Source organism: Oncorhynchus kisutch, unplaced genomic scaffold (genome assembly GCF_002021735.2).
Source record: "Oncorhynchus kisutch isolate 150728-3 unplaced genomic scaffold, Okis_V2 scaffold3072, whole genome shotgun sequence".
Classification (NCBI taxonomy): domain Eukaryota; kingdom Metazoa; phylum Chordata; class Actinopteri; order Salmoniformes; family Salmonidae; genus Oncorhynchus; species Oncorhynchus kisutch.
Genome location: NW_022265017.1, coordinates 526877 through 550326, shown reverse-complemented (window position 1 = coordinate 550326; position 23450 = coordinate 526877). Strand labels below are relative to the sequence as shown.

General features: G+C 42.1%; 1 protein-coding gene and 2 long non-coding RNA genes across 22 annotated transcripts in view; 2 read left to right on the top strand and 1 right to left on the bottom strand.

The window, feature by feature from the left end:
- Positions 1–23450, top strand: part of LOC109878241 (uncharacterized) — a 205849-nt gene that overhangs the window by 78132 nt on the left and 104267 nt on the right. For 2 of the 20 annotated variants that reach the window (XM_031820158.1, XM_031820159.1), the window contains one exon: positions 20610–20828. The exons of 14 other annotated variants lie outside the window; for them this stretch is intronic. In XM_031820158.1, the coding sequence (XP_031676018.1) occupies positions 20610–20828 (219 nt within the window). Of the gene's footprint in view, positions 1–9242; positions 9608–10637; positions 11128–20053; positions 20396–20609; positions 20829–20942; positions 21318–23450 lie in introns of those variants that run through there. 4 more of the 20 variants (XM_031820161.1, XM_031820163.1, XM_031820156.1 and 1 more) reach the window with 4 other exon arrangements.
- LOC116371294 (uncharacterized) lies at positions 257–21543 on the bottom strand. The gene is made up of 2 exons (XR_004208918.1): positions 21496–21543; positions 257–299 (listed from the first exon to the last, which is right to left on the bottom strand). It is a non-coding gene; the product is annotated as an uncharacterized LOC116371294 (long non-coding RNA).
- On the top strand, positions 1054–1484 carry LOC116371293 (uncharacterized). The gene is made up of 3 exons (XR_004208917.1): positions 1054–1166; positions 1277–1328; positions 1422–1484. It is a non-coding gene; the product is annotated as an uncharacterized LOC116371293 (long non-coding RNA).

The window sequence follows — 23450 nt, the reverse complement described above, 5'->3', positions numbered from 1 at the left end:
CAGAAGTCCTTTCACCCTGAGAATCTCAGATCTGAGAGAGGAGGACTCAGCTGAGTATCGCTTCACTTTTAAAACAGACCACTTTGAATGGGGTCATAGTTTCCCAGGAACAACTCTGTCTGTCACAGGTAATACTACACTGTATGATACAACTGTAAATCATATTGAATTACAGGATAAATATATGAACCATCCTGTTAACACAGAGGTGTATATGGTTTTATACATATCGTTTCAGGTCTGCAGGTGAAGATGACTCCTGCTGCAGAGGGACAGAAGACACTGACCTGTATCACCACCTGTACTCTGACTGACAACCCCATCTACATCTGGTACAAGAACGGACAACGTCTAGATGAGAGCACCTCCCCCCAGTACAAAGACCCAGTCTACAGTAACTATGGAGACAGTTACTCCTGTGCTGTAAAAGGCCATGAGGATCACCACTCTCCTGCAGTGTGTGAGTGTGAATGAAACTAGTATTTTATGTGGTATCATTTGGAACAAATAATAATGGTTTTACTTTCTCTGTCAATATTCCTAACTAGATATATTGGAATGATAAACAGTTTTATAGATGTATGTCAATATATATATTGTTTATTATTCAAAATGAACCTGTCCAATACATCTAAAACATTGAGTCTCATTTTGGTTTCAGGAATTGATCAGCTACATTTTGTTTCAGGTGTTGTGGGTGAGAGCTGTATGAATGTGACTTACACCCATCAGAGTATCTGTGCTTTGAAAGGGTCAACAGTGGACATATCCTGCTTTTACACACATCCCAGTTGGTATAACGTCACAGAAGTGTCCTGGTTCAACAAATGGGAGTCTGTTTAACTAACGATCTGAGCCAGGAACCAGAGTATGCAGATCGTGTGGAATACCATCGACAAACAGAAAAGGACTCCACCCTGAGAATCACAGACCTGAGAGAAAGTGACTCAACTGAGTACAAGTTCAGATTTACAACTGATAAGGCAAGATGGCATTGCATTAATGTCCTGTATTATAGTTTATTGTAGTTAATTATATAATGCCATGTACTCATATCATCCATATTTTATTATAGGGAAACAAACCTCAGTTCTGACTGCAGCTGTAGGAATCATAGTGGTTGTTCTGGTTCTCATCCTCTGTCTCTCTGGACTCATGTAGTTCAGGTGAGTGAAAATGCATATTATCATGTTGTTCATTATTTAAATGTAGCCCTCTGATTTGTTGTTAACTTCATTTATGAAGTAATGTATTTATTAATTAATGTGCAAAACAGGAAGAATGCCTCCAAACCCACCAACACAAGAGACACAGCAGACGTTGGACAGGTGAGTCTGTTGGAATCAGAAGGAGACTGTGATGACTGTATTCTTTGTGGAACATTTCCACTCCTCATGTTGTGTGTCCTCTCTCTCCATCAGGGAGACACTAGTCCAGTGTTTGACAACGTCTCAAACATGGCCATGAACTCTACTGCAGCACAGACAGCTGACACAGACAACCAGGATGATGTTCACTAAGCCAGCGTCCACTTCTCCTGTCCCAAAAACCAGGAATTGTCTCTGTACTCCACCGTCCAAGTGCCTCAACCCCAGAAAGAGGATGAGGATGTCCCGTACGCTGCTGTGAAATTCAACCTCCCTATTGCTGCCACCCGGTGAGCATATTCTGCATTAAGGTCATTCATATGCTGCAGTTTATTGTAGGAGATGTCATCAATAAGCAAAACGGTTGACCCTTTGTGACCACTATGAAGTCAAACTATGAACCCAACAATGGACATCTCAGGACAATTACTATGATATGTCTATAATGAGGGAGTGATGTGATGATGGTTTTGAGGAATTGTTCTTCTGTTCCAAATGGCACCCTATTCCCTAATTAGTGCACTACTTTAGACAGAGCCCTATAGGGTGACACCATTTGGGACACTGTCTTTGTTTCATTTTTGTTTCTCTCTTCAGACACGCAGCAGCACAAGCAGCTGAGGAGGACTCCTGTGTTCTCTACAGTACAGTCAACAAACCCTGAACCAAGAAGACCCAAACACTACAAACCCAGAACCAAGAAGACCTGAACACAGCAAACCCAGAAAGAAGAAGACCTGAACACAGCAATCCCAGAAAGAAGAAGACCTGAACAGAACAAGTTTGACAAAAACCTTGTATATCTTGACCTGTATATTTAAACTAAGTAATATAATGCATGTGGAGGTGTGGAATATTGACCATTATAAACTGGGTGGTTTGAGCTGTGAATGCTGATTGGCTGACCGGCGTGGTATACCAGACCGTATACCATGGGTATTAACATTTGTGTTTACTGGTCTAAGTACATTGGTAACCAGTTTAAAATAAGGCACCTCGCTGTTTCTGGTGCATCCAAGCACTCCGCGTTGCATTGTGCATAAGAACAGCCCTTAGAGGTAGTATATTGGCCATATACCACACCTCCTCAGGCCTTATTGCTTAACTTTATAATGACAACAAGGCACTTCAGGGGTTTGTGGTATATGACCAACATACTGTTCCATGGCTTATTTTAAACTGGTTAACAACATAAATAGAACAGTAAACAAGTATTTTTACGTCAGACCCGTGGTATATTGTCTGATATACAGTATAGACTTCTGAAATGCTGTTTCAGCCAATCAGCATCCAGGGCCAAAACTACCCAGTTTGTAATTGTATTTAATAATATATTCCCTCTGGTAGACACTTTTGTCCAAATTCACACAGTCATTACAGTCATGCCTGAATATATTTTTCGTATGGGAAGTCCCAGCAGAAATGGAACCCATGCTCCATGCTGTACCAACTGAGCCACAGGACGACTCTATTCACACTTAGAGTAGGAGTTCTGATCTAGGGTCAGTTATGACTTTTAAACTATGATGAATTAGAAAGGGACCTTAACATTTTTATATATATATTTTTACATTGAAAAATGTTGTATTCCTGACGTAGGAAACCTTGAGTTCCAGTTATATTTTACAGTGCATTCAGAAAGTATTCAGACCCCTTGACTTTTTCCACATGTTGTGATGTTTCAAACTTTTTCTCAAATTGATGAAATAGTTCTCTCCTCATCAATCTACACACAAAGCCCCATAATGCTAAAGCAAAAAAGGTTTTTAGACAATTTTGCAAATGTATAAATAAAAAAAAACGGCAATATCACATTTACATAAGTATTCAGACCCTTTAATCAGTACTTTGTCAAAGCACCTTTGGCAGCGATTACAGCCTCGAGTCTTCTTGGGTATGACGCTACAAGCTTGGCACACTTGTTTTTGGGGAGTTTCTCCCATTCTTATCTGCAGATGTTCTCAAGCTTGGTCATGTTGGATGGGGAGCGTCGCTGAACAGATATTTTCAGGTCTCTCCAGGGATGTTCGATCAGGTTCAAGTCCGGGCTCTGGCTGGGCCACTCAAGGACATTGAGATTTCTCCCGAAGTAACTTCTGCTTTGTCTTGGCTGTGTGCTTAGGGTCCTTGTCCTATTGGAAGGTTGAACCTTCACCCCAGTCTGAGGACCTGAGCCCTCTGGAGCTGGTTTTCATCGAGGATCTCTCTGTACTTTTCTCCATTCATCTTTCCCTCGATCCTGACTAGTCTCCCAGTCCGTGCCGCTGAAAAATATCCCCTCAGCATGATGCTGCCACCACAATGCATCCCTTTAGGGATGGTGCCTGTTTTCCTCCAGACGGGACGCTTGGCATTCAGGCCAAAGGGTTCAATCTTGGTTTCATCAGACCAGATAATCTTGTTTCTCATGGTCTGAGAGTCTTTAGGAGCCTTTTGACAAACTCCAAGCAGGCTTTCATATGCCATTGGCTTCCATATGGCCACTCTACCATAAAGGCCTGATTGGTGGAGTGCTGCAGAGATGGCTGTCCTTCTTGAAGACTCTCCCATCTCCACAGACGAACTCTGGAGCTCCATCGGGTTCTTGGTCACCTCGCTGACCAAGGCCCTTCTCCCCCGATTGATCAGTTTGGTCAGGTGGCCAGCTCTAGGAAGAGTCTTGGTGGTTCTAAACTTCTTCTATTTAAGAATGATGGATACCACTGTGTTCTTGGACCTTCAAAAATACAGAAATGTTTTGGAACCCTTCCCCAGATCTGTGCCTCAGCACAATCCTGTCTCGGAGTCCTAGAGACAAATCCTTCGACCTTAATGAATGTTGCTCTGACATGCACTGTCAACTGTGGGACCTCATAGACAGGCGTGGGCCTTTCCAAATCATGTCCAATTAATTGAATTTACCAGAGGTGAGCTCCAATGAAGTTGTAGAAACATCTCAAGGATGATTAATAGAAACAGGATGCAGCTGAGTTCAATTTCAGGTCAAAGCAAAAGGTCTGAATACTTATCTAAATAAGATATTTCTGTTTTTTTGGTTTAATACATTTGCAGCGACTCCATGGCTTTATTAAATTCGGCTATCTCTGTATGCTGGGGAGAAACAGTCCGTTTGTTGCCATGCCACTATTTATTTTTCCTAAACACTCCCATCGCATTATACACCTTTTATTTACTATTTTCCAAGGTAGAGCTACCCACTTTCCCAAATAATAATTTATTAGTCACATCACTTCATTTCTCCTATCAAAGCCTACTTTATAATGTCTACACTTTCTTATCTCTTTATTTATCCACATATTCTCTCTTAGCCTATCTTACTTTTTAATTCCTGATTCATGGTTTTAGTGAAACAAAGTCTCTCCTGTTCTTCAGGCTATTTTTAAATTGCAGCCTCTGTTGCTACAGAGTGCCAGAGTCGCCTGCTGTTTCCCTCCTATTTCGTTTACAGGGCTCATGATATTTTAAAATTCTTTCTTCCTACTTCGCATCCGTTATATACTATCTGGGGCGGCAGGGTAGCCTAGTGGTTAGAGCGTTGGACTAGTAACCGGAAGGTTGCAAGTTCAAATCCCCGAGCTGACAAAGTACAAATCTGTCGTTCTGCCCCTGAACAGGCAGTTAACCCACTGTTCCTAGGCCGTCATTGAAAATAAGAATTTGTTCTTAACTGGCTTGCCTGGTTAAATAAATAAAAAACATATATTCTATCCTTGTTTAATACCTCTTGCTAGTCACAAAAGGTTAATTCACTTCCTCTACATAATCCGGTATTATCCTATAGGATTTTTCACGCATACCCTTCGTTTTACCTAAAACGACCTATAGTTTTACCTCCTAACTTAATTTACTTCCTCTACATAAGCCGGTATTATCCTATAGGATTTATTTTGCAGTTGAACCCAGCCAAATCGGGTCAGAGTTCTTCCGCTTCCTATATATTCACCCGAACAGACCCTCCTGTCGTGAATATCCCACCCAAGCAGACCCTCCTGTCGTGAATATCCCACCCAAGCAGACCCTCCTGTGGTGAATATCCCACCCAAGCAGACCCTCCTGTGGTGAATATCCCACCCAAGCAGACCCTCCTGTCGTGAATATCCCACCCAAGCAGACCCTCCTGTCGTGAATATCCCACCCAAGCAGACCCTCCTGTGGTGAATATCCCACCCAAGCAGACCCTCCTGTGGTGAATATCCCACCCAAGCAGACCCTCCTGTGGTGAATATCCCACCCAAGCAGACCCTCCTGTGGTGAATATCCCACCCAAGCAGACCCTCCTGTGGTGAATATCCCACCCAAGCAGACCCTCCTGTGGTGAATATCCCACCCAAGCAGACCCTCCTGTGGTGAATATCCCACCCAAGCAGACCCTCCTGTGGTGAATGTCCCACCCAAGCAGACCCCTTTCTAATTGTTCCTTTTTAAAGGGCGGTATCGTGGGCTTTCTAACTACTTATTTTGAACTTGAACTTGAGTTGAACCCAGCCAAATCGGGTCAGAGTTCTTCCGCTCCGTATCTATTCACCCGAGCAGTCCCCTTTTCTCTTCTAAAAGGCGGTAACCGTTAATACACCACCCAAGCAGACCCCTTTCTAATATTTTTCTTAAAGGGCGGTATTCGTGGATTTTTCTACTTATTTTTTGATACGTTTATGACCCTATGAGCAGGCAGCAGCTGCCCCACACCAGGCCAGGCAGCTCAGCCAGAGAGCGCAAACAACCGCACCTAGTCAAACCACACAAGATCCCCAAATGAATGGCTCGGTGAGAGGGGCAGTCCGAAACACACACACCCAACACAGGTCGCCAGCTCAGGTTGATTGGGCTGTGTTTACGCACATCCCAAAACAGATCCTGAGACAGTCGAGCCTGGTCAAGCAGAATCAGACGGAACAACTCCTCCCAATCAAACCAGACACGTGGGTCCGTTCGAACGGTCCGACCAGAACGCCCGACACCAGCAAGGTTCACAGCCCCTACTCACTTAGTCCTTACACCTGCACATACATGTTTATTTATTTATTTTTAACAACCCCCAAAATCACACATGCATGCAATTCATTGAATTCAAAAGTTCTTCAACATTTACTGAGTTTTTAGGACATTTTAAAGAGAGACCTACATGACGCTCTTCTCGCTGAGACAGGATCTCTGAAGCAATCTATACAAACATTTCAACTACGTAAGAACAAGCGTACCTTTTTATAGTTGTGTGGCCACAAGCCTAGATGGTCTGCGGAACACTCTGTTTTTACACACATACAACATATGAGTCCATCCCACATGCAAATGAAGGTACTTCCCTCAGTCCATCTGCCACCATTATATCCCAATCTGTGCATCCTGCTTGTTCACGCCCAATAACGCCCATATCTGCTTTTAGTTAAGTTATAATGGTGACAGGACCTCTTCATGTCCCCCAAAAAATACATGCCCATCTTATCCTTAAGTTTAGCTTGGTGTGTTCTTTGGTATGTCTGTCCATATTAGGACAAGTAGACTATGTGTCTCTTCTCTTCATGTCCTAAAAATATATGCCCTATGTCTATAGTCCTTCCGTTGGTCATTTGGCTGACCCCCTCCTTTGTGTGTCCCTCTGACCTTGGTATGTCCAGCTGTCCTATGCTCTCATGGCCTTACTTTGGTTTCCTGTCCTATACAATAGACAATGCATTTTACCAGAATGGCAAATGCACTCTAAGTGTATCTTTCTCTTGTGGTACAGTATTATGTTTCGATCCTATATGTACATCTTGCTCCAACAATACACAGCACCTTAAAGCTTGACCTCTAACCAATGACCCCAAACAGAACAGGTACACAACACAAAATACCACTATACTCCCATCAATCTCTCTCTCTCTATCGCTCTCTGTCGCTCTCTCGCTCATCTTTCCATCTCTCCCCACTCTCTCTCTCTTCCGTTTCTTTCTCTCTTCCATCTATCTCTCTCTCTCTCTCTCTCTCTCTCTCTCTCTCTCTCTCTCTCTCTCTCTCTCTCTCTCTGGTTCTTTGGGAATAATTGCTACAGCTAAGGGTGTTTGGAGATCTACTCCTCTGACTTCAGATGCTCAGAAGTCCATCCAGCTTGCTCCTGATTGGCCAAAGGGATACTTCCACAAAGGGAGTGTACTAAAAGGGTTGAAGGTCACTATCTGAGCTTTCTACTGTAAACGTGGACATTGCTCTGTGTGTGTGTGTCTGTCTGTCAGAAATCTGACTGTCTCTACACCCCCCCCCCTCCCTCCTCACCTCTTTTCTCTCCAGCGGTATGTTGAGGCAGACAGGGCCATGTAACACAGTGGAGGCTCCTCAGAGGAGGAAGGGGAGCACCATACTTATTATATTTATTTCATTTATTTCATGAAAATAAAATGTTTTAACATTTAAAAAAGTAATCATTTTAAGATAAAATTATGTCATCAAATAAATAATTAAAACATACTATTTTGCAATGAAGGTCTACCGTGGCCATATTCTACAGTGGACAGCATTCTGTAGGTTAGCACCATGGTGTAGCTGGAAGACAGTTAGGAGGACAGTTAGACAGTTAGAGGACAGTTAGACCCTCCTCTGGGTATATTGATTTCAATACCAAACCTAGGAGGCTCATCGTTCTCAACCTCTTGCATAGACTTACACAGTAATTATGACAACTTCTGGACGATATCCTCCAACCTATCAGAGATCTTGTTGCATGAACTGACATGTTGTCCACCCAATGAAAGGGTCAGAGAATCAATCTAGTACTGAAAGCATAAGCTACAGCTAGATAGCACAGCAGTGCATACAATGTGGTGAGTAGTTGACTCAGAGAGAGAGAAAAACAACAGTTTTGAACAAACACAGTACTTCCAAAATGAAGGAGAAGCAGGAGAGATATAAATATTTTTTTACATAGCTATCAAATGCAGCTATCTAGTTTAGCCTACTGAAACACCCTGCTCAAACAGAGGGATGCTATATTAGCTAGCTGGCTATGATGATCCAACACAACACTGGAACTCTTCCAAGTCAAGGGAAGCTTTTGGTTTTACTAATTTATTGCCTCCGGGGCTCGCCTGTCTAAGTGCTAAACTGCTTACTGACTGTACACAGTAACTTTACACACAAATCAAACCAAATTGTATTTGTCACATGCACCGAATACAACAGGTGTCACTGTAAAATGGTTCATGACAAGCCCTGAACTAACAATGCAATTGGTTTTATGTAAAAAAAAAAAATACATTTTTGTCTGCATCATGCAGACACAAAAAACAAGCAGACACAATAATAACAGACAGAAAGACAGACTTAGTTATATGCATGTCAGGGTTCACTTTGGGTCCGTTGTTCTGAAGATCAGTGAGCTGAAGACATCTCTTTCACACAAGAACCCAGTGGACATTCAGAGCAGCTTGCCTTGGCCTTGGCATAATGACAGCTCACTGTTGTCTGTTGTTTCTAGCTAGCTAATGTTGATAGCTAAATGTCAGCTAACTAACTAGCTCACTAGCTAACTATGGGGTCTTGCTGTAATTCAGCGGCAGCACATCATATTGTTCACAATCCAATACATTCAGAGTAGCTGTGTGATGCACATAAATGCTTGTTTATCACTGAATAACAGCCACTTCATGTAGCTAACAAGCTAGCTGAGCTCACTTGTTCGCTCAATTCAAACACCAGTTCAATATAACTCCCAATAACACAGTATTTTCACATGTGTGCCTGGTTTATTCTATATATATATATATATATATATATATTTACATTTGAAAATGTTATTTGATCTTCAATTTGTCTATTTTCATTGGACTTGTAGGGATATATGAAGCCTGGAGGCTGCAGTAATGTTGAGATGTCAGTAGGGAGAGCTCTAGTCTAGAACACTGGAACCAAAGATACTCCCCTTTCATCTGTTCTGGAACCTTCAGTACCAGCTGATGAGGAGTGATGGGAATGGGTCACATGTTGTCTCTTGTAAAACATGTAGGTCCACTCCTCATATAAAGAAATGCAACTACAGTATTCTGACTTTAGACCATTTTCTATTTAGATACAGTAACATCCCTTATGTGACATGTTGTTGCTGCATGTTAATGCCCTGACTAGACTACTTTAAAATGTGTCAACCACAGAACTCACACTTAGGCTATGTCTGCTTCTACTAATACTTACAGTAGACTACTTCTTGTTTCCACGCAGTGACAGTACGTTGACTAACTGTTCAAGACCTCTCCCCTTCACTTCACTCTGTAAGTACACTTGACAATATCTTGAAATATAGTTCTAGTTTTGATGTTTTTATCCAAACATCACATGACTTCCTGTATCTTTGTACTTGTTGGTTTATTTTGAACTGTGTTCTGGTTGTAACATCAGGGCCTGTATTCATAAAGTGTCTCAGACGGTCCATATAATTATGATCTAAAAGGCTAAACTGATCCCAGATCAGCTCTCCTACTCTGATACACTTGGTGAATACTGACCCTGGACTGTGGTTTCATGTGTTTAGTTTAGTTCAGTTTATTCAGTTGCATGTTTAAAACATGATCAGTAGAGTATACCAGTAATACCCAGATCTCCATTCAATGTTCACTGTTTAACCGTTTAACAGTGTAAGTTTAACAGGGTCAAGTAGAACTGTGAGTGAGTGAGTGAGTGAGTGAGTGAGTGAGTGAGTGAGTGAGTGAGTGAGTGAGTGAGTGAGTGTAAATGTATTTTTACATATGAATCTGATTGTTGGATACAGAGTCATGACCAAAATGATTTGCACCCTTGACAAATACAGAGATATATTGTATGCTATAAAAAGATGGGATGTACATTGTACATGTGGTTTCACATAAAGACTTGTACATGCTGTTTTAAGAGCTCTGAGAGCAATACATTTTGAAAATGGCCTAAAGCGTGACAGTAAGAGTGATTAAGTGGATTCTTCGTAAGAGCTTTAGGAGTAGTATAAACCTGAGACACAGTGATGGTGGTTGTGTATAGGAGTAGTATTAACATGAGACACAGTGATGGTGGGTTGTGTTTAGGAGTAGTATTAACATGAGACACAGTGATGGTGGGTTGTGTTTAGGAGTAGTATTAACATGAGACACAGTGATGGTGGGTTGTGTTTAGGAGTAGTATTAACATGAGACACAGTGATGGTGGGTTGTGTTTAGGAGTAGTATTAACATGAGACACAGTGATGGTGGGTTGTGTTTAGGAGTAGTATTAACATGAGACACAGTGATGGTGCACTTTAACGTGCATGACTGTTTTATTCTATATATATTTTTGACATTTTCTACGTTCTATTTTAGAAATTTTCATCAGACTTGTAGGGACATATGAAGCCTGGAGGCTGCAGTAATGTAGAGATGTCAGTAGGGAGAGCTCTAGTCTAGAACACTGGAACCAAAGATACTCCCCTTTCATCTGTTCTGGAACCTTCAGTAACCCTTTGATGCAGCTGATGAGGAGTGATGGGAATGCGTCATTTTGTCTCTTGTAAAACATGTAGGCCACTCCTCATATAAAGAAATGCAACTACAGTATTCTGACTTTAGACCATTTTCTATTTAGATACAGTAATATCCCTTATGTGACATGCTGTTCATGCATGGTAATGCCCTGACTAGGCTACTTTAAAATGTATCAACCACAGAACTCACACTTAGGCTATGTCTGCTTCTACTAATACATACAGTAGACTACTTCTTGTTTCCACGCAGTGACAGTGCGTTGACTGACTGTTCAAGACCTCTCCTCTTCACTTCACTCTGTAAGTACACTTGACGATATCTTGAAATATAGTTTTAGTTTTGATGTTTTTATCCAAACATCACATGACTTCCTGTATCTTTGTACTTGTTGGTTTATTTTGAACTGTGTTCTGGTTGTAACATCAGGGCCTGTATTCATAAAGTGTCTCAGACGGTCCATATAATTATGATCTAAAAGGCTAAACTGATCCCAGATCAGCTCTCCTACTCTGATACACTTGGTGAATACTGACCCTGGACTGTGGTTTCATGTGTTTAGTTTAGTTAAGTTTATTCATTTACATGTTTAAAACATGATCAGTAGAGTTTACCAGTAATACCCAGATCTCCATTCAATGTTCACTGTTTAACCGTTTAACAGTGTAAGTTTAACAGGGTCAAGTAGAACTGTGAGTGAGTGAGTGAGTGAGTGAGTGAGTGAGTGAGTGAGTGAGTGAGTGAGTGTAAATGTATTTTTACATATTAATCTGATTGTTGGATACAGAGTCATGACCAAAATTATTTGCACACTTGACAAATACAGAGATATATTGTATGCTATAAAAAGATGGGGTGTACATTGTACATGTCGTTTCACATAGACTTGTACATGCTGTTTTAAGAGCTCTGAGAGCAATACATTTTGAAAATGGCCTAAAGCGTGACAGTAAGAGTGATTAAGTGGATTCTTCGTAAGAGCTTTAGGAGTAGTAGTGACACAGTGATGGTGGTTGTGTACAGGAGTAGTATTAACATGAGACACAGTGATGGTGGGTTGTGTTTAGGAGTAGTATTAACATGAGACACAGTGATGGTGGGTTGTGTTTAGGAATAGTATTAACATGAGACACAGTGATGGTGGGTTGTGTTTAGGAGTAGTATTAACATGAGACACAGTGATGGTGGGTTGTGTTTAGGAATAGTATTAACATGAGACACAGTGATGGTGGGTTGTGTTTAGGAGTAGTATTAACATGAGACACAGTGATGGTGGGTTGTGTTTAGGAGTAGTATTAACATGAGACACAGTGATGGTGGGTTGTGTTTAGGAATAGTATTAACATGAGACACAGTGATGGTGGGTTGTGTTTAGGAGTAGTATTAACATGAGACAGTGATGGTGGGTTGTGTTTAGGAGTAGTATTAACATGAGACACAGTGATGGTGGGTTGTGTTTAGGAATAGTATTAACATGAGACACAGTGATGGTGGGTTGTGTTTAGGAGTAGTATTACACTGAAGCTCTGTCAGAGTGACCATCGAGTTCTTGGTCACCTACCTGACCAAGGCCCTTCTCCTCCGATTGCTCTTCCATTATAGAATGATGGAGGCCACTGTGTTCTTGGGGACCTTCAATGCTGCAGACATGTTTTTTACCCTTCCCCAAATCTTTGCCTAGACCCAATCCTGTCTCGGAGCTCTACAGACAATTCCTTCGACGTCATGGCTTGGTTTTTTCTCTGACATGAATAGTCAACTCTGGGACCTTATATAGACAGGAATTTACCACAGGTGGACTCCAATCACATTTTAAGGACGATCAATGGAAACATGATACACCTGAGCTCAATCCCGAATCTCATAACAAAGGTTATGAATAATTGTGTTAAAAAACTGTTTTTGTTTTGTCTTTATGGTGCATCCTGTGTAGAATGATGAGGGAAATGGTTTATTTATTCCATTTTAGAATAAGGCTGTAACGTAACAAAATGTATAAATAGGTAAAGGGGTCTGAATACTTACACTGTATAAATGTTTTGAGGGAAATAGTGACACAAGGAATAAATACAGAGTGAATAACGAATATCAATAACGAGTAAAAAATAACATCTGTTTCACAGTACAGAGTCGATGTGCAGGGGTACGAGGTAATTGAGGTGTTTGTGTACATACATATAAGGGAAAGGGGGATACCTAGTCAGTTGCACAACTGAATGCATTCAACTGAAATGTGTCTTCTACATTTAATTCAACCCCTCTGAATCTGAGAGGTGCGTGGGGCTGCATAAATGGACGTAATCGATGCCCGGGAGCAGTTGTTGTTGTGGGTTAACTGCCTTGCTCAAGGGCAGAACTGCAGAATTTACTGCTTTTGCCAGTTCAGGAAGTCAAAACAGCAACCTTTACTGGCCCAACGCTCTTAACCGCTAGGCTACCTGCTGCCCCATAGGGAGGGGTAAAGTGCCTAGGCATCAGGATAGATAATAGACTAAGTGAGCATAGAAGTAATTTACTGTAGCTCATCTGGTGGACTTGTGTCACTGGGCAGCTCGCGGCTGGATTTCCCTTTGTAATTCATGATAGTTTGCAAGCCCAGCCACAAGCTTCTCGCTTCAGAGCCAGCGTAGTAGAATTCAGCCTTAGTCCTGTATTGACGCGTTTCCGGTTTGATTGCTCATCTAGATGTGGTCGCAGAATTTCTTTATGCGTCCGGATTAGTGTCCCGTTCCTTGAAAGCGGAAGCTCTAGCCTTTAAATCAAATCAAAATCAAAATCAAATCAAATCAAATGTATTTATATAGCCCTTCGTACATCAGCTGATATCTCAAAGTGCTGTACAGAAACCCAGGCTAAAACCCCAAACAGCAAGCAATGTGTAGTATGTGTAGTAGCACGGTGGCTAGGAAAAACTCCCTAGAAAGGCCAAAACCTTGGAAGAAACCTAGAGAGAAACCAGGCTATGTGGGGTGGCCAGTCCTCTTCTGGCTGTGCCGGATGGAGATTAAAACAGAACATGGCCAAGATGTTCAAATGTTCATAAATGACCAGCATGGTCGTATAATAATAAGGCAGAACAGTTGAAACTGGAGCAGCAGCACAGTCAGATGGACTGGGGACAGCAAGGAGTCATCATGTCAGGTAGTCCTGGGGCATGGTCCTAGGGCTCAGGTCCTCCGAGAGAGAGAGAAAAAAAAGAGAGAATTAGAGAGAGCATATGTGGGGTGGCCAGTCCTCTTCTGGCTGTGCCGGGTGGAGATTAAAACAGAACATGGCCAAGATGTTCAAATGTTCATAAATGATCAGCATGTTCGAATAATAAGAAGGCAGAACAGTTGAAACTGGAGCAGCAGCACGGCCAGGTGGACTGGGGACAGCAAGGAGTCATCATGTCAGGTAATCCTGGGGCATGGTCCTAGGGCTCAGGTCCTCCGAGAGAGAGAAGGAGAGAATTAGAGAACGCACACTTAGTTTCACATAGGACACCGAATAGGACAGGAGAAGTACTCCAGATATAACAAACTGACCCTAGCCCCCTGACACATAAACTACTGCAGCATAAATACTGGAGGCTGAGACAGGAGGGGTCAGGAGACACTGTGGACCCATCCGAGGACACCCCCGGACAGGGCCAAACAGGAAGGATATAACCCCACCCACTTTGCCAAAGCACAGCCCCCACACCACTAGAGGGATATCTTCAACCACCAACTTACCATCCTGAGACAGGGCCGAGTATAGCCCACAAAGATCTCCGCCATGGCACAACCCAAGGGGGGGCGCCAACCCAGACAGGATGACCACATCAGTGAATCAACCCACTCAGGTGACGCACCCCTTCCAGGGACGGCATGAGAGGGCCCCAGTAAGCCAGTGACTCAGCCCCTGTAATAGGGTTAGAGGCAGAGAATCCCAGTGGAAAGAGGGGAACCGGCCAGGCAGAGACAGCAAGGGCGGTTCGTTGCTCCAGAGCCTTTCCGTTCACCTTCCCACTCCTGGGCCAGACTACACTCAATCATATGACTCACTGAAGAGACGAGTCTTCAGTAAAGACTTAAAGGTTGAGACCGAGTTTGCGTCTCTGACATGGGTAGGCAGACCGTTCCATAAAAATGGAGCTCGATAGGAGAAAGCCCTGCCTCCAGCTGTTTGCTTAGAAATTCTAGGGACAATTAGGAGGCCTGCGTCTTGTGACCGCAGCGTACGTGTAGGTATGTACGGCAGGACCAAATAAGAGAGATAGGTAGGAGCAAGCCCATGTAATGCTTTGTAGGTTAGCAGTAAAACCTTGAAATCAGCCCTTGCTTTGACAGGAAGCCAGTGTAGAGAGGCTAGCACTGGAGTAATATGATCAAATTTTTTGGTTCTAATCAGGATTCTAGCAGCCGTATTTAGCACCAACTGAAGTTTATTTAGTGCTTTATCCGGGTAGCCGGAAAGTAGAGCATTGCAGTAGTCTAACCTAGAAGTGACAAAAGCATGGATGAATTTTTCTGCATCATTTTTGGACAGAAAGTTTCTGATTTTTGCAATGTTACGTAGATGGAAAAATGCTGTCCTTGAAATGGTCTTGATATGTTCTTCAAAAGAGAGATCAGGGTCCAGAGTAATGCCGAGGTCCTTCACAGTTTTATTTGAGACGACTGTACAACCATTAAGATTAATTGTCAGATTCAACAGAAGATCTCTTTGTTTCTTGGGACCTAGAACAAGCATCTCTGTTTTGTCCGAGTTTAAAAGTAGAACGTTTGCAGCCATCCACTTCCTTATGTCTGAAACACAGGCTTCTAGCAAGGGCAATTTTGGGGCTTCACCATGTTTCATTGAAATGTACAGCTGTGTGTCATCCGCATAGCAGTGAAAGTTAACATTATGTTTTCGAATAACATCCCCAAGACGTAAAATATATAGTGAAAACAATAGTGGTCCTAAAACGGAACACCGAAATTTACAGTTGATTTGTCAGAGGACAAACCATTCACAGAGACAAACTGATATCTTTCCAACAGATAAGATCTAAACCAGGCCAGAACTTGTCCGTGTAGACCAATTTGGGGTTCCAATCTCTCCAAAAGAATGTGGTGATCGATGGTATCAAAAGCAGCACTAAGGTCTAGGAGCACGAGGACAGATGCAGAGCCTCGGTCCGATGCCATTAAAATGTCATTTCCCACCTTCACAAGTGCCGTCTCAGTGCTATGATGGGGTCTAAAACCAGACTGGAGCATTTCGTATACATTGTTTGTCTTCAGGAAGGCAGTAAGTTGCTGCGCAACAGCCTTTTCTAAAAGTTTTGAGAGGAATGGAAGATTCGATATAGGCCGATAGTTTTTTATATTTTCTGGATCAAGGTTTGGCTTTTTCAAGAGAGGCCTTATTACTGCCACTTTTAGTGAGTTTGGTACACATCCGGTGGATAGAGAGCCGTTTATTATGTTCAACATAGGAGGGCCAAGCACAGGAAGCAGCTCTTTCAGTAGTTTAGTTGGAATAGGGTCCAGTATGCAGCTTGAAGGTTTAGAGGCCATGATTATTTTCATCATTGTGTCAAGAGATATATTACTAAAACACTTCAGCGTCTCTCTTGATCCTAGGTCCTGGGAGAGTTGTGCAGACTCAGGACAACTGAGCTTTGAAGGAATACGCAGATTTAAAGAGGAGTCCGTAATTTGCTTTCTAATAATCATAATCTTTTCCTCAAAGAAGTTCATGAATTTATCACTGCTAAAGTGAAAGTCATCCTCTCTTGGGGAATGCTGCTTTTTAGTTAGCTTTGCGACAGTATCAAAAAGGAATTACGGATGGTTCTTATTTTCCTCAATTAAGTTAGAAAAATAGGATGATCGAGCAGCAGTAAGGGCTCTTCGGTACTGCACGGTACTGTCTTTCCAAGCTAGTCGGAAGACTTCCAGTTTGGTGTGGCGCCATTTCCGTTCCAATTTTCTGGGAGCTTGCTTCAGAGCTCGGGTATTTTCTGTGTACCAGGGAGCTAGTTTCTTATGAGAAATGTTTTTAGTTTTTAGGGGTGCAACTGCATCTAGGGTATTGCGCAAGGTTAAATTGAGTTCCTCAGTCAGGTGGTTAACTGATTTTTGTCCTCTGGCGTCCTTGGGTAGACAGAGGGAATCTGGAAGGACATCAAGGAATCTTTGTGTAGTCTGTGAACTATTAGCACGACTTTTGATGTTCCTTGGTTGGGGTCTGAGCAGATTATTTGTTGCAATTGCAAACGTAATAAAATGGTGGTCCGATAGTCCAGGATTATGAGGAAAAACATTAAGATCCACAACATTTATTCCATGGGACAAAACTAGGTCCAGCGTATGACTGTGACAGTGAGTGGGTCCAGAGACATGTTGGACAAAACCCACTGAGTCGATGATGGCTCCGAAAGCCTTTTGGAGTGGGTCTGTGGACTTTTCCATGTGAATATTAAAGTCACCAAAGATTAGAATATTATCTGCTATGACTACAAGGTCCGATAGGAATTCAGGGAATTCAGTGAGGAACGCTGTATATGGCCCAGGAGGCCTGTAAACAGTAGCTATAAAAAGTGATTGAGTAGGCTGCATAGATTTCATGACTAGAAGCTCAAAAGACGAAAACGTCATTTTTTTTTGTAAATTTAAATTTGCTATCGTAAATGTTAGCAACACCTCCGCCTTTGCGGGATGCACGGGGGATATGGTCACTAGTGTAGCCAGGAGGTGAGGCCTCATTTAACACAGTAAATTCATCAGGCTTAAGCCATGTTTCAGTCAGGCCAATCACATCAAGATTATGATCAGTGATTAGTTCATTGACTATAATTGCCTTTGAAGTAAGGAATCTAACATTAAGTAGCCCTATTTTGAGATGAGGTATCATGATCTCTTTCAATACTGACAGGAATGGAGGTGGTCTTTATCCTAGTGAGATTGCTAAGGCGAACACCGCCATGTTTAGTTTTGCCCAACCCAGGTCGAGGCACAGACACGGTCTCAATGGTGATAGCTGAGCTGACTACACTCAGTCCTGTTTGTGGGTGAGTCCCAGAAAGAGGGCCAATTATCTACAAATTCTATCTTTTGGGAGGGGCAGAAAACTCTGCTGTAGAGCTCATCACTCCCCCTAACTGGGAGGGGGCCAGAGACAATTACTCGATGCCGACACATCTTTCTAGCTGATTTACACGCAGAAGCTATGTTGCGCTTGGTGATCTCTGACTGTTTCATCCTAACATCGTTGGTACCGACGTGGATAACAATATATCTATACTCTATACACTCGCCAGTTTTAGCTTTAGCCAGCACCATCTTCAGATTAGCCTTAACGTCGGTAGCCCTGCCCCCCGGTAAACAGTGTATGATCGCTGGATGATTCGTTTTAAGTCTAATACTGCGGGTAATGGAGTCGCCAATGACTAGAGTTTTCAGTTTGTCAGAGCTAATGGTGGGAAGCTTCGGCGTCTCAGACCCCGTAACGAGAGGAGTAGAGACCAGAGAAGACTCGGCCTCTGACTCCAACTCGCTGCTTAATGGGGAAAACCGGTTGAAAGTTTCTGTCGGCTGAATGAGCGACACCGGTTGAGCGTTCCTACAGCATTTCCTTTGTGCCAGGGGATTTATACTACTATCTGTACTTACTGGTGGCACAGACGCTGTTTCATCCTTTCCTACACTGAAATTACCCTTGCCTAACGATTGCGTCTGAAGCTGGGCTTGCAGCACAGCTATCCTCGCCGTAAGGCGAGTACAGCGACTGCAATTAGAAGGCATCATGTTAATGTTACTACTTAGCTTCGGCTGTTGGAGGTCCTGACGAATCGTGTCCAGATAAAGCGTCCGGAGTGAAAAAGTTGAGGGAAAAAAATATATATATATATAAACGGTAATTAAAAGTAAAAACCGTAAAGTTGTCAGGTAGCAAAATAGGTTGGCAACAAAACGCACAGCAACTCGAAAACAAGTCTATATATATTTATATATATGATATATACTTTATATATATAGCATATTAGTATATATTAAATATAATGTATATATATATATATATTTATCGTTGATATATATTGTATATATTTACAAAAATGATAAATAGGGAATTGGAAATGATTCAGACAATTACATTGATGGAAGCCACAATCTATCTGCAATATTGAAGCTGAGCTACCCCCTTAAAAAAGTGTGTGTGTGTGTCACTTGCTGTTTATCCTCACAGCTTGGTGATAGCAGCTATCATTCAACCTGGTGATCAGTCTTTAGGCTGCTGTACAGCTTGGTGATAGCAGCTATCATTCAACCTGGTGGTCAGTCTTTAGGCTGCTGTACAGCTTGGTGATAGCAGCTAAACCTGGTGATCAGTCTTTAGGCTGCTGTACAGCTTGGTGATAGCAGCTATCATTCAACCTGGTGGTCAGTCTTTAGGCTGCTGTACAGCTTGGTGATAGCAGCTATCATTCAACCTGGTGGTCAGTCTTTAGGCTGCTGTACAGCTTGGTGATAGCAGCTATCATTCAACCTGGTGATCAGTCTTTAGGCTACTGTACAGCTTGGTGATAGCAGCTATCATTCAACCTGGTGGTCAGTCTTTAGGCTGCTGTACAGCTTGACGGACCGTAAAGGATGGAACATTTATCCTCCTATATTTGGGGTTCTGAGACGAAAACAGCTTCAGAACGATCAATGTAGAAATATGTGTTTACAGTAATACAGATCTGTTCAATATGTTGTTGATGATGATGATGATGACTTTATTGTATCCATTAGGAAATAGACTTTGCATCATGCATCAAGTCATCTTAAATAGATGTTAAATCTTAAATAGACAGATTCAACACATCACACACATTACTCACAGCTATAGAGTGAGTTGTTGTTGTTTATGTTTCGAAGACTGCAGGGTGGGAGATGCAACAATGTCCTTGAGAACAGCAGGAAGTGTGTTGGTGGTCTTTCTCTGGTCTGTAGCAGGTATGGTCTCATTCTTATCTTTTAGTTGCTCTGTTTAACAATCTACAGACATTTCTAAAAGGATAAGAAACATAATGTTATTCTGATGTGTTCTGTTAGGCGTCTCCACTTCACTTTAAATAGTTATCTTTCACACCTCACTGAGTGATGCTTTTCTACAGTTTCCATTCACACTCAGCAACTACAGCAACAACGTGTGAACAACCCCTACATTCAGTGTGAGCCAATTGGCCTTGTCTTAATTCTGACACCATTGTGTTGTGTGACTGTGTTTCAGTGGTACTGGGTCAGGATGGCTGGAGTGTGACTTACACCACTCAGAGTATCTGTGTCTTGAAGGGGTCATCAGTAGAGCCGTCCTGCTCTTACACATATCCCAGTGGTACAGTCAGAACAACCTTCTGGTTCAACAAATATGATGCTGTTGGTCCTGTAAGTCTGAGTGATGACCCAGACTACAAAGGTCGTGTGACGTACCGTAAGGATAAAGAGAATGGACACACCCTGACAATCACAGACCTGAGAGAGAGTGACTCAGCTACGTACAAATTCCGATTTACAGATCAGACTGGGAAATGGAGATATACTGGCGAACCTGGAGTCACTCTGTCTGTCACAGGTACAGTTACATTCTATATACTGGTGAACCTGGAGTCACTCTGTCTGTCACAGGTACAGTTACATTCAATACAGTTAAACTGTTGAATTTCATTTAGTTCAGGATAAATGTCTTGGTTTGTATTTGTCTGTATAACATAGGATTTCTTCCATCTTTGTATTAGAGTGATAAGTCAGTGATAAAGGGATTTACAGTGATATTGTTTTTTCTCCAGGTCTTCAGGTGAAGGTGACTGGTGGACATCAGGATAAGACACTGACCTGTAGCACCACCTGTACTCTGACTGACAACCCCACCTACATCTGGTACAAGAACGGACAACATCTAGATGAGAGCACCTCCCCCCAGTACAAAGACCCAGTCTCCAGTAACTATGAAGACAGCTACTCCTGTGCTGTAGAAGGCCATGAGGACCTCCACTCTCCTGCAGTGTGTGAGTGGGAATCTAATATGGAATCTCATACAGCATGTATACAGAATTTGATTCATTTCTGAAAATAACTGAAAATACTGTATAATGTACTCATGTGATTCAATTATATTTCAGGTGTCCAGGGTCAGGACTGCAACATAGTGACTTACACCAAGAGGACAATCTGTGCCTTGAAAGGGTCAACAGTGGACATATCTTGTACTTATGGCAGTGGTTATGATACTGTCACATCATCACTCTGGTTTAGTTCTAAACAGAAATCTAGGTGGAGGGATAAGTTGATGCCTGAGGACCTAACCACAGACCCAGGGTATGCAGGTCGTGTGGAGTATGTTGGAGAGAAGGAGAGAGGTCGCTCCACCCTGAGAATCACAGATCTGAGAATCACAGATCTGAGAGAGGAGGACTCTGCTGAGTACAAGTTCATATTCAACACACAGACATCAAGATGGGGACACAGTTTCCCTGGAACAACTCTGACTGTCACAGGTAACACTGGATCATGTTTATACATACATTTCTATTAGATGTTTAATTATACATTTTTGTATCCATAATACACTTTTGGTTTAATGATGTTATTGTCATTGACTCTGTATTCAGACCTGCAGGTGAAGGTGACTCCTGCCACAGAGGCAGGGAAGAGGACACTGACCTGTATCCCCACCTGTACTCTGACTGACAACCCCACCTACATCTGGTACAAGAACGGACACAAAGTAAAGGAGGACACTTCCAGACTGGACTCCGACTCCTTTAGTGATGCAGACAGCTACTCCTGTGCTGTAAAAGGCTATGAGAATATCTTCTCTCCTGCAGTGTGTGAGTGTGTTTTTAAAAATAAACATCTCATACATGTTTGTTTCAGGTTGTGAGACTTATGCCAATGAATCAATTAATATGGATCATTATTCAAATTATGGTTGTCACGAATGTAAACTGTTAAACTTGTTAGATTTTCTACTTCATAAACAACGTCAGTGTATATCGGTAGATATTGTAATGAAAGATTTATATAAGGTGTTCTATTGTCTTCTTGTATTTCAGGTCAGAAGTGTTGGAGTGTGACTTACACCCATCAGAGTATCTGTGCCTTGAAGGGGACAACAGTGGACATATCCTGCTCTTACACATATCCCAGTTATCATGAGATCAAACAAGCTTTCTGGTTTACTAAATGGTCTGGTATGGAGGCTGAAGATCTGAGCTCAGTGCCAGGTTATGAGGGTCATATAGAGTACCTTGGAGATAAGGAGAGTGACTGTACCCTGAGAATCACAGACCTGAGATTGAGTGACTCTGCTGGGTTCAGGTTCAGATTCATAACATCTGGAGGAAAGTTTTCTGGCCCACCTGTCTCCCTGACTGTCACAGGTAATCTGTCACTCATCTCACATCTATGACACATATCTAGATAGCTGTACTGTGAGTGTTGTATTGTATGTATGCTAATGAGAATGTTGTGTTTTAATCTGTTTTATTGATTCTATGGAACTCAGGACTTCCTGGAAAACAGTGGAAATGATTACAGAGTTGACTGTCCTGTCTAAATATATCAAATGAATGACCGTAATGACCTTATTTAAGGGCAGTCATGCAGACACTGCAGTGTTATGTAACAGGGAAAAAAACATATAATAGGACATATATAGGAGGAGAATAATGATGTGGTTCCTTTTACTCTAGATGTTGTGTTGGAGATGGATCCTACATCTGTGTCAGAGGGGGAGAGAGTCACACTGAGATGTAGAACCAACTGTACACTGAACCCCATCACAGCCTACAGTGGGTATAAGAATGGACAGTCTATACCAAACAGCAACACCTCTTCTCCTGTCTATATCCTATTCTCAGTCAGCAGTGAGGATACAGGCAGATACTCCTGTTCTGTAGAAGGACATGAGGATCTCCCCTCTGATGAAGAGACTCTCACTGTCACATGTAAGTACATTCGTGATTTTAATGTCCAGTTTAATATACTGACAATGTTGATACTTGAATTTAGAATAGATTGTTTTTCACATAAATATATCTATCAATACATATTTTAGTGAGTAACATCCTGTCACTCCCTGACCATAGAGAGCCCTCGGTTCTCTATGGTGTTTAGGTCAGAGCGTGACTAGGGGGGTGTTCTAGTCATTTATTTTCTATGTGGCTGGTTTGTGTGGTTCCCAATTAGAGGCAGCTGGTCATCGTTGCCTCTAATTGGGGATCATATTTAGGAAGTCCTTTCTCCCACCTGCTTTGTGGGATATTGTTTTTGAGTGAGTTCATGGTGCACCTCAGTACTGTCGGTCGTTGTTAGTTTCTTGGTTTATTTTAAGTTTCACTAAAAATAAAGATGTAGAACTCCAATCATGCTGCGCCTTGGTCCGTCTCTCCACACGATCGTGACACATCCATTTCCCTGAATGTGCATTACCACAATGTCATCATTATTTTTAGTGATTCTGTTTCACATTTTCTTTTGCTCTGAATTAATAATTTATAAATTATTTCAACTAAACACAAATGTTGCTATAAATAAATACAATGTATTTTACACCAGATGGTCCAAGGAACACCTCAGTGTCAGTTCGTCCCTCTGGTGACATAGTGGAGGGCAGTTCAGTGACTCTG